An 11,080-nucleotide genomic window follows, 5' to 3' on the forward strand; every position below is an offset into this window, starting at 1 on the left:
CAGCAGGAACATGCCAGACACACGCTTCTGCCTCAGGGCCTTTGCACTTGCTATGACCCCCATCTGGAACATGCTTCTGCACATCATCCCCTCTGTCCCCTCCTTCAAGTCTTGGCTTAACTGTCCCCTTCCCTGTGAGGCTGTCCCCACAACCACCCTATGGAATATCACAAGCCCCTCCGCTGCTCCCGGCTCTTCCCTCGACCCCCATCAGCTTTATTTTCCTCTGTTTCACTGATCGCCTACAAGGATCTTCTTCTCTAGTTTATGCTCTGTCTGCCCCTAGAAGAGGGGTTGGTGCCCATTGGTTCTCTGCTCTGAACTCAGTGCTCAGCCAGCCAGTGCCTGGCACCGAATGGGCGCTCAACAATGGTTTTGTTGCGTGAATGACAAAAGAGTACTTTTCTATCTGCAACTCTGTTTCTTCCTCTCTTGTTACCATCCAGGTTCAGGGTCTGTCTTGCCCACTCTCAGACCGAAGACTCCACAGAAGCCAGACTGGGGGTTCTTGGCCCTACTATGTCCTGGACCCAGCGAGCTAAGCCCTGAACTGATGTCTCTGGCATTGTATCACTTAATCCTAATGGCAACCTGATGGACAAAGTCGTCCACTTAACAATTAAATTATTCCCATTTAACAGATGAGGAAACTGAGGCTCAGAGAAGTCATCTTGCAAGTAGGTGGCAGAGCTGAGATTGGAACTCAGGACTGTCCACTTGAGTCTGCCTGCTACCCTGCCCTGCCCAGGTCCCCAGACGCCCCTGCTTCATCCTTGCCAGATGCTCCGGGAAAAGCTTCCATCTTGGCTTTCACGGATGGACTAAGCCCTTCTGCTCAGGGCCTGACTTCAAATCCTTGCTGTGCAATCTCATGCAGGTGATCTCCCCTCTCTGAGGCTCCGTTTCCTTGTCTGGTAAAAGGCATTCTGATGCCTGCCTCTGGGGTGATCAAGAAGTGGTGGGCAGCACTTGCTCAGCAGGACCCGAAGTGAAGGCAAGACCCTCTTCTGTCCCCACCATAGTCCCCGATGCCTTGCCCAGCAATCAGGTCTCACAGCCTGCTGGGAACAGGTTCGCCCACCCTGGCTGGAGTGGGGAAGGTCTTGAGAAGAGAGGAGGTGCCCACAGAGGCGTGGCATGATCCCCAGCACTGTCCTGCTTCTTCCAACCTCATCAAGAGCTCCAGGACACCACCTCTGCACACGGGCCCATGCAGAGCCCACCCCCAAGGGCCTCGGCCACCACTGCAGTAATAGAAATACCTAGTACTTATGGAGTGTTGGTCGATGCAGGGCTGTGCATGTATAACTCAGTTAATTCTCATAGCCCTGCAGGAGTAAAGCAACTTGCACATCAGTGGAAGTTACAGAGCTGGGATTTGAACCCGGGAAGCTCGGATTTCAGAGTCCAGCCCAGAAGCACCATACTAGGCAGCCTAAGGATCCAGGTGCTCACGAGACTTTGAGGTGAAATGTAGGGCTCCTGAAGAGGTGGCAATGGGCACAGACTCAGTCTGACAAGGCTCCAGGGAAACAAGGGGGCTGTCAGGAGGTCAAGGTTCACCCTTTAGGCTCTGCTCACCTGGTGCGGCCCAGGTCCATCTTGCATGGGTCCAGCTCCATGTACTTCTTCTCCTCGAAGACGCGGTTAATCACCGGCTTCAGGACCTCGTGCAGGTAGGGCATGCCCACGAGCTGGGGGCAGGGGCACCACACGGGGCGGAGCCGAGGGTGAGGCGGGGCGGGGTGGGGGTGCTACTGGGTTGCCACTCAGGGTGAGGCCTGGCACCCACCGCCAGCACCCAGCTCAACCACCCAGTGCCACCTGAAGCCAGCCAAGCTCTGGAGTGTGAGTAAGTCCTGGGAGGGGAACCCCTCAAAGAAGCTGTCCCCAGGCCCCTCTAGGCCTTGGCCCGCTCACCTTCATGAACTGTTCCATGGACTTGGATGCCAGGGAGTTAGAACGGAAGAGGGTGTTGGGGTCGGCTGAGGGCAGAGGGAAGTGCCTGCTGGGATTTGGGGGGCTGGATATGCCTCACTCCACCCACCCAAGGTAGGGGTCAGGATTCTTTCAGCCTCGGGAGTCGAGAAGACCAGCAACAAAGACTCCATTCACAGTACAGAGGCCCAGGGTGGTTAAGTGATCTTCCTAATGTCACACAGCACGAGAATAACAAAACCCAGCAGGCTGGAGTGCACAGCACTCCACACACACACGCACGCACGTGCACACGCACGCACACACACACACGCATGCACACGAGCCCCCTCTGTCTGAGCCCCTCCCTCCCACTTCTGCCCTCGACACCTTCTGCAGATTCATCCTTAGGGTGATGTCTGGGGGTCACTGGGCAACTCACTGGTCCGCGCCACCTCACGCCGGGTAAGGTAATCCAGAAAGCGCCCCGCCAGGCCCTGGCCGAGGAAGAGCTTCACCAGCTTGGTGGCGAGGTCCTGGCGGCAGTCGCCCAAGGTCAGCTCCTCCAGCACAGCCAGGGGGCTAGCAGCATCCTCCTGGGTAGGGACAGGAGGCAGGACAGGTGGCCTGGGGTCCTGGGACTCCAAAGCAGAGGAGCCCGGGTAGGCGCCCCAAAGCTGGGGGAGGCCAAGACCCCATTCCACCCCCTCCCAGTAGAATTGGTCGTATGACACGCCCACCTCTGCCGGGCCCAGCACAGACTCCGCGAGCAGCTTCATGAGGGGCTGGTAGTATTTGGAGGGCAGGACGCGGTCCTCGACGAGGCGCACCTTCAGCCGCAGAGCACCCAGGTTCCCCCTGAGCGGGTCAGATCGCAGGTGTGTATGGGGGTATGTGTAGGCAGGTGTGTATGGGAGTATGCGTGGGCAAGTGTGTATTAGAATATGTATGGGCAGGTGTGGAGAGCCAGGATGGGCAGGTGTGAACACGGGTAAGGAGCACGGATATTTGCAAAACAAGACGGGTGTGAACAGCGCCAGGCAGATGTGAACTGGCATGGCCAGTCTAAACAGGTGTGAACGGATATTGACAGGTGTAAATGGAAATGGACAAGCACAAGCGGTGTAAACAGTGTGCCCCATAGAAGCAAGTGTACAAGCATGGACAGTGTGAAAAGGTGTGGACAGGTGTGGAAGGACCCAAGGTCCTGAACGCACGTCAACAGGTGTGAACGGACATGTTCTCAGGGAGATGGGTAGAAGGTGAACTCATTTAGATGCATGTACGCACACATCGTAAGACATTCAACAAACGTTCGTTAAATGAATGAGAGAAGCCACATGGGGACAGCTGGAGAGCTGACATGGGCTGAGGTGGTTCCAGCCTGGCCTCCTCCCTCCACACCCACATTTACCCAGAATCCTCCTCGGCTCTAGGAAAGGGCAGGAGGCGGAACCAGCCGTTGGGTGGGTTCTGCTGCAGGACCTTTGCAGGGAACTCCACCTGTGGGTGACACACAGACCCTCAGCTGAGCCCTGCCCACCTCACCCAGCCCTACGGGAAGAGCTCACTGCCCACCCAAGGAGGGGCAGCATAGCCTGCTAGAGGCCACCTCCTCCTCCCCTACAGTATCCCTTTGACACAGCAACAGTGACACTCCCTCCTTCAGTCCCAGATTATTAGTCCTGCAGACACTCCCTCCTTCAGTCCCAGATTATTAGTCCTGCCAGGGTACCAAGAGCCTCCAGGGACACTTAGTTGAGGAAACTGGGGCTCAGTGAGGTGGAGTGACCAGCCCGAGGCCACAGCAGCTGCTAGGGACAGCAGGCCTGGCTTGAGTGTATTTTCAGCTCTGTTTAGGGACAGACACAATTGCATTTATTGAAAGGCTTAAAGACAGTCCAGAGGGTCCCCGAACCCCACACCCCTCTTTCGAAATAACTTTATAAGATATAATTCGCATCCCATGCAAGTCCCTATTTAAAGTGTATCATTCAATGGTTTTTAGTACATTCGTACTTGTGCGAACATCACCACTAATTTCAGAATATTTCCTGTCCTCCCCCGCAAAAGCCTGTACCCATACCCATTCACAGGTGCTCCCCGTCCCCCAGCCCCTGGTGACGACTAACCCACTTTCTGTCTTTATAGATTGATTCACCTACTCTAGACATCTCATATAAATGAAATCACATAATACTCTAGACGTCTCATATAAATGAAATCACATAGTATGCATGGGGTGTTTTTTCTTTTTTTGGACTGGCTTTTTTTACTTAGCATAATGGTTTCAAGATTCATCCATGTTGTCGCGTGTATCAGTACTTTGTTCTTTTTTATGACTGCATAATATTCCACTGCATGGATGGACCACCTTTGTTTATTCATTCATCTCTTGATAGACATTTGGGTTGTTTCCACTTTGGGCTATTACAAACAACACTGCTACGAACATTCACGTACAAGTCTTCTGTGGACATGTGTTTTCATTTTTCTTGGGTATAGACTTAGGAGGGGAATTGCTGGGTCATGAAGTAACTCTATCTCTAACCGGTTGAGAAAATGTCAGACCGTGTGGCACCTTACATTCCCACCAGCAGTGCATAACCGAGCCTCCCTCTTGTTGGCTCTAATTTGCCTCCTTTTAAAAAATAGCCCTGATACACACCCACTACTATGGAAGCAGGAACAATCACACCCATTTTGCAGATGGGAAAACTGAGGTTCTAAGAGAAAAACCTCAAGCCCTGTGCTTCCAAGAATAGAAGCTAAGGGCTTGGATTCTGGAGTCAGAGAGACCTGCACTCAAATCCTGGCTCTGCCACTTCTTAGTCATGTGACCTTAGGCAAGCAACTTAGCCTCTCTGAATCTCAGTTTCCATCTGTAAAATGGGGAAAACAATAGTCCCAGCCTCACAGGGTGGCCATAAGGGTAAATAAGGTTATGCTGGAGAAGTACATACCACGGGGCTAGCACACGGCCGTCCTGGGTACTCTCATCCCAGAATAAGAACCTGGGCTGACCCGGTGACCTTGGGCAGGTTCCTGCACCTTTGAGACCCTCAGTCCCCTCAAATGTACAAGGGGGTAATAGGACTCCATCGCCCAGGCCTGGCCAGGGGACCTGGTGAGGTAGCCTTCACACCTACCCTGTGTACCCCCAGGATACCCAGCCCATCACCCCTTCCTTCCCCCTTGGAGGTAGCGGGGAGCCATGGAGGGTGTCAGAGGGGGTGCTCACCATGCCCAAGAAGTCATTCTTGCCCACCATATCCCAGTCCCAGAGCTCCACCCGCAGCGGGGATGGGGCACCCGGCATCTCCCGCAGCTCCAGCACCTCATCCCAGTGTGGGAAGCGAGTCTTCTTAATGGTCTAGCAGAAGAGAAAATGAGAGACAGAGAGCTGACGGGGACCCACCCTCCCGGGACTCCCCACTCACCCAGCTCCCCTCCACCACTCACCGAAGTCTCCACGCTCTGGCTGCCCCAAAACACACGTGCAAATGGATCAGATGTGCCAGAGATGTCTCGGGGGGCCAGGTCCCTGGGGACAGATGAGGAAAAGAGCGGAGCGGGAGACACATGACCTTCAAGGACCAAGACCCAAGCTGGGCCTTGGAAAATGGGTTCAGGGTGGACCATTCAAATGCTGCTGGTTTCCAAGGCAATGAACTGCTCCAATGTAGGGACCCAGCAGGGAGCACCCCTCACCATACCTGCCCAAACCCCGTATCTTCCTGTTGACTAACGCTACCCTAGGAGGAGGTGCTAGTATGACCCTGTTTTCCAGATGAGAAAACTGAGCCACAGAAAGGTCAAGCCCAGCAGGCAAAGGTGCAACGGGAGGAGGAAGGGGGCCTCAGTTTACCTGGAGCCCCTGGATGGGAGACCAGATGCCAGGGTTCAAAGCCTGGCTCTGCCATTCGCTGGGTGATTCTGGGAAAAGACACTTCACCTCCCTAGGCCTCACTTTCCTCACCTGGAAAATGGGAATAATCAAGGACCAACCTCACAGGGCCAAGGTTAAATGAGACGATGTGCGTAAAAAGCTTAGCATAGCAGCTGGCAGGTGGTGAGGGCTGAGCTCAGTCATTCCTTCAACAAACACTCATGCCCACACTCTGCCTAGGACCCAAGGAAAGGCATAAGGCAGAGACCTCTGGCCTCTAGTTGCCATGACAACCCAAAAGTCTCGCCCCAGTCAGCCTCCCCCATCCCTCCTTCCTGAGGTACCCCAAGTCCAGGGACACCCCCCACCAGGGGCTGCTTGCTTCCTCCTGCTGTTCCTCTCCCACCCTTACTAGGCATCCAAAGCCTTTGGTTTCCTAGGAGCCAGCCCAGTTGCTAAGCGACAGCAATTGGTCCCTTTCCTGTTGCAAGGATTCTGCATAGGCTTGTGGCTGGGGAGGAGGCCCTGGGCACAAAGCAGATGAGGAGCCCATGCCCCAAGTTGAGTCCTTTAGCCTGTCCCCTTCCCCCCTGGTATTCTTTGTCCAGACTCCAGGGAGCCCTAGCTGGGGGCAGAAATCTGGAGGTGGTGGGAGAGACACAGAGAGGGCAAGGAAGAACCTTAAAGTCACACAGCAAGCTAGAAATGGAGATCTCCTCCAACCTGGGAGAGGACTGGCTTAAAAGTGAAGGTTGAGGAGTAAGGTATGGAAAAAAAAAAAGGCAGAAAGGGGGAAGATGGATATCTCATAAGCTGGTGCCTCTGGAGGGTCATCTGTGGTCCTGCATCTGTCTTCCTTCTGTCATGGTTCTTTGGGACAGACCATCCCTTCCCTCACTCCCAGCCCACATGACGTAGGTGGGCCAATCCCTCCCTCCACTCCAGGAATGGGCTCGCGACTCAAGTCTGACCAATCAGAGTCGATGTAATTGGTTCAGAGACAAGCATGTGCCCCAGGCTGAGCCAATAAGAATTAGTCCCAGGACACTGGTTAGAAATGGTCAGAGGTAAAAGTCCCTTTTCAGTTGGAGCCGCCAAGTTATTAGGATGGCAGCTGGGGCTGCTGGGGCCATCTTTGTCTCCACCTGGTGAGGGACTGTTTGAGAATGACAGCTGAGGAATCTGTGTCTACAGATTCCAGATGTCACCATTGGAGCACCTGGATCCAGCCATACCTGAAGCTACATGTCATTCATAGGAGCCAATCTGTTTAAGCCAGTATGACCTGGGTATCTACCACTTACAATTTGATTACTATACCTCCACACATCGGTCTGGCTATTCTGAGTATGTAGCCTTTGGTTGCTGGTCACTGGAGGCCCAACAAGGATTCTACTTGTGCCTGAAACCCAGGAATTTACAATCCAGTGAGCTCGAACTGTTTGCTCACATGGAATCCTGATTGTGAGTCCCTAAGTGCCCCAAATGCCAAGGCAGCTGGGGGACCCCAAGGGATTCCTGCTCATTCTCAGGCCACCCCCTACACCCACCATCAGGACCATACCTGGCCTTGAGCACATGACAGTGAAGACAGCGGCCATGCACATCCTCCAGCATCTGCACAGCCAGGCAGATCTCACCCTGCACCTCCGCATCTGGATCCACTCGGCTCAGGTTGATCCAGCTATCAATTCCTGGGAGACACGGGCACTAACATTTATTAAGCACCTACCGCGACCCCGGCGTTAACTTAAAAATTCAATTAACGTTAATAATGTGTTAAGTCGTGGACTTCTCATGGACATCGGAAGGTGCAGTCATTATCCCCACCTCCAGATGAGGAAAATGAGTCCAGCGAGGGAAGAGCTTTGCCCGTGATCCCACGGCTAGTCAACGGCAGAGCTGGGAGTTGAAGGCAGACTGCCCTTAAGCATGCACCATCACCTTCTTCACCCTGGTATACGAAGCCGTCCTTCATTTAGTCTAACATACTCTTCCCTCAGAAAGATCATGGGCATTCCTACCTCTGAGCTGTTGTCTGGGCCATTCTCCCTGCCTGAATCGATCACGGTCAAGTCCATCACAGTCTCAGAGTCTCTCTGTCTCTCTCTGTCTCTCTCTCTCTTTCTCTCTCTCTTTCTCTCTCTCTTTCTCTCTCTCTTTCTCTCTCTCTTTCTCTCTCTCTCTCTCTCTCTCTCTTATGAGAGTTTATTGCTAGTAAACACTCTTGGTTTCTGTTTATCTTAAACTCCATTTGTTTTGGGCTTGCTACTGAATAATAGTGTTATACAACCCCGCCCCCCGCCCATTTCTCTCAGCACTTTGAAGGTATTGTTCCACTGACTTCCAGCTTCCACTGTAGTTATTGGGAAGTCATCTCAGCCTAATAATTGTTCTGTCTTTTCTCTCTAATTGTGAAGACTATGCTTTTGATGTTCTTTGGTTTCACACACAATGTGTCGAGATAAGAATGTTTTTTTATCCTGCTTCGTACAAGTTGTGCTTCTACTTATAAAATCATGTTCTTCCTTGAGTTCTAGAAAATTCCAGATCATCTTTTTTTTTTTTTAATCATTTCCTCTCTCCTATGTTTTGTTTGTTGTTCGTTTATTTGTTTGTTTGCTTGGGGGGTGGTTGGAATAAGAAAAGGTTTTATTATTGAAATGGCACCGTAACCCCCAGTGTTTATTATTTTGTCATCCCAATTTTTTTCCTACCCTCTCCTTCTAGGACTCCAATTAAATGAGTGTTAGACCTTCTCAGTTATTTTCTGTCTCTGAACTTCTCTTTTATGTTTTCTTTCCTCTTTCTCTGGGCTAAAGTCTAAATAACTTTTTTAGCCCAGATTCCAATTCACTAATTCTCACTTTTGCTCTGACTGATCTATTGATCACTACTTAGTTTTTAATTTCAACAACTGTATTTTTTAACCTTTAAAATTTTGGTTTAGCTTTTTTTCGAGTCTATTTTTTAAAATTTATTGCTTTAATTTATTGTGGTTATTGATAGCCCTTTCTGGTGATTACATTTTTTATTTACTTAATTAAAAAAATTCTGTATACGATAATTACAGAATCCAAAGTCTTCGTAGGTCTAAATCTGAGGGTTATTGTTTCTGCCGACTCTTGCTCACGGTGGCCCTCTTACTTGGGTGTGTGGTCATCTTTGATTGTAAAGTCATGTTTATTTGATCTCCCCATATGGGAAACCTAACATGAGGATGCTTATCCCCGGAGTGAAGTAATGCTTGCTTATTCTGGGCCTCTTTGAGGGTCTCTCTCAGTCTAATGGAGAAGTCTCAGAGTCAATACCATCTGCCTTGGCCCTAGCCCAAGATCTAGCCTGCACATTGTAGATCTGACATTGACATTTACTTTCGGAGCCATCTCTACTCCCTTGCTGTTGCTCACTATTCCCCACTCCCTGTTAAGTTTTGCTCATGACTGGGGGATGGGAGGAGAATACTGGGACTTTTCCTTCTTTACGGCAATTCTAATGATGTATTAGGAATCCCATTTAATTCAGGATCTCACTGTTACGTGGCAGGAGGGCCCTTCTGAGGATCTAGTCCCCCACATTGCTGGAAGTGGAAGTTCCATTTCACCCCCTCTATCTCCACTGCTACCCCCAAGTCCAGGAGGCTGTCAGCTTTCTCTCACTTGATTGTTGCACAGAATCCAAACTGATCCCCCAGATCTACTCCTATCCCTCTGCGATCTGGAACCCACAAAGCAGTACAGAGATCTTCTGAAGACGTATCTAATCTTTCCTATCACTCCATTTTCCAATAATATAGCTCCAGTATCTTCACCATCTTGCTCAAGGACCATCAATGGCTCCCCAGTACCTCCAGAAGAAAGTCCAGATTCTGGTCTGGCACCTAGGGCCCTCTCCGATCAACTCCCACCAAGTATTCATCTGCCCTGGCCCTACACCCAAAGAAAATCCATAGAGACGCGCCTTAGTATTTTTGTGAAAGCACCTTTAAGGACTAATTCATTCCCCTTCCTACAGGAAGCCTTCCTTGACCACACTAGCCCTCACTGCCCACTTTTCCTCATCTACCATACCAGTCGTGTTGCACATACCTCCACCCTCACATTTGTCTTGTTTAAAAACAAACACTGAAATAATTTCCCACTAAGGGCTTTTGCTTCCCTGTGTCACTTGCTACGCCCTTGTAAATGTCCTCTCTGGTCATGGCCATCCCCTCCTCCCTCTGCCCAGCTGGAGGCCAGTGCCCCTCGCCCACCTCGTGGGTCAGCTGCAATCGCCTCCCTGCTCAGCGAGATCTTGCCGATGACGTCATCGTGTCTGTGGAAAGGTGGACAGGTGAGGGTCCAAGTTAGGGAGTCGAGGGGCAGGTGTCAAGGGCTGGGTAGGTGGGTGAGTACTTTGCTTCAGGGTGTCCGCCTCCCCTTGGGTGCCCAGGCGTGGGTCCCCAGCACACGTACCCCACTGTGTCCTCATCCAGCACATAGAAGGCCAGGTGGTGGAAATCCAGGGGCAGGTGCACGGTGTACTCCTCTCCCCAGAAGGGGCTCAGGCTCCGCCAGATGGTTGCTGTCCTGCAAAGGGGGGCATAGGGGGCTAGGGGACCTTGGGCCACATAAGTGGCAGACACCTGGAGACACGGATATGTAAATGCACACACACACTCCCACTCACTGAAACAGAGACACTCACAGATGCACCGAGGAAGTCAGAGACACACAGAGATACATTCGCACATACTCAGATACACATGAAGCCTCAGAAGTCTCTGTGTTTCTACATACCAACGCATGTAGATACACAGAAAAAAACAGACATATTCACACAGACGTACATTTAAAAAATGCCGAGACCCACATGGACATAAGTGGCAGACACCTGGAGACACGGATATGTAAATGCACACACACACTCCCACTCACTGAAACAGAGACACTCACAGATGCACCGAGGAAGCCAGAGACACACAGAGATACATTCGCACATACTCAGATACACATGAAGCCTCAGAAGTCTCTGTGTTTCTACATACCAACACATGTAGTTACACAGAAAAAAACAGACATATTCACACAGACGTACATTTAAAAAATGCCGAGACACACATGGAGACCCACAGACACACGCTCACATGCATCTGGTTATACACGGCAGACAGACACACAGAATCACACAAACACACAGGAACTGAAAACACGCACAATTCCATTCATTCATTCACTCACCCCCAACTGTTTGCCAAGACTTGCAGGTTACAAAGAATCAGAGGAAGAGGTGCCC

General features: G+C 51.2%; 1 protein-coding gene across 1 annotated transcript in view; it reads right to left on the reverse strand.

The window, feature by feature from the left end:
- The window catches only part of RASAL1 (RAS protein activator like 1), a 26,984-nt gene that overhangs the window by 9,712 nt on the left and 6,192 nt on the right, over positions 1 to 11,080 (reverse strand). The window contains 10 exon segments of the mRNA XM_006908573.3: positions 1,541 to 1,694; positions 1,921 to 1,985; positions 2,360 to 2,513; positions 2,658 to 2,775; positions 3,332 to 3,420; positions 5,159 to 5,290; positions 5,380 to 5,461; positions 7,371 to 7,500; positions 10,059 to 10,120; positions 10,261 to 10,374. Of these exon segments, the coding sequence (XP_006908635.1) occupies positions 1,541 to 1,694; positions 1,921 to 1,985; positions 2,360 to 2,513; positions 2,658 to 2,775; positions 3,332 to 3,420; positions 5,159 to 5,290; positions 5,380 to 5,461; positions 7,371 to 7,500; positions 10,059 to 10,120; positions 10,261 to 10,374 (1,100 nt within the window).

This window comes from Pteropus alecto, unplaced genomic scaffold, assembly GCF_000325575.1.
Source record: "Pteropus alecto unplaced genomic scaffold, ASM32557v1 scaffold113, whole genome shotgun sequence".
Taxonomy (NCBI): Eukaryota; Metazoa; Chordata; class Mammalia; order Chiroptera; family Pteropodidae; genus Pteropus; species Pteropus alecto.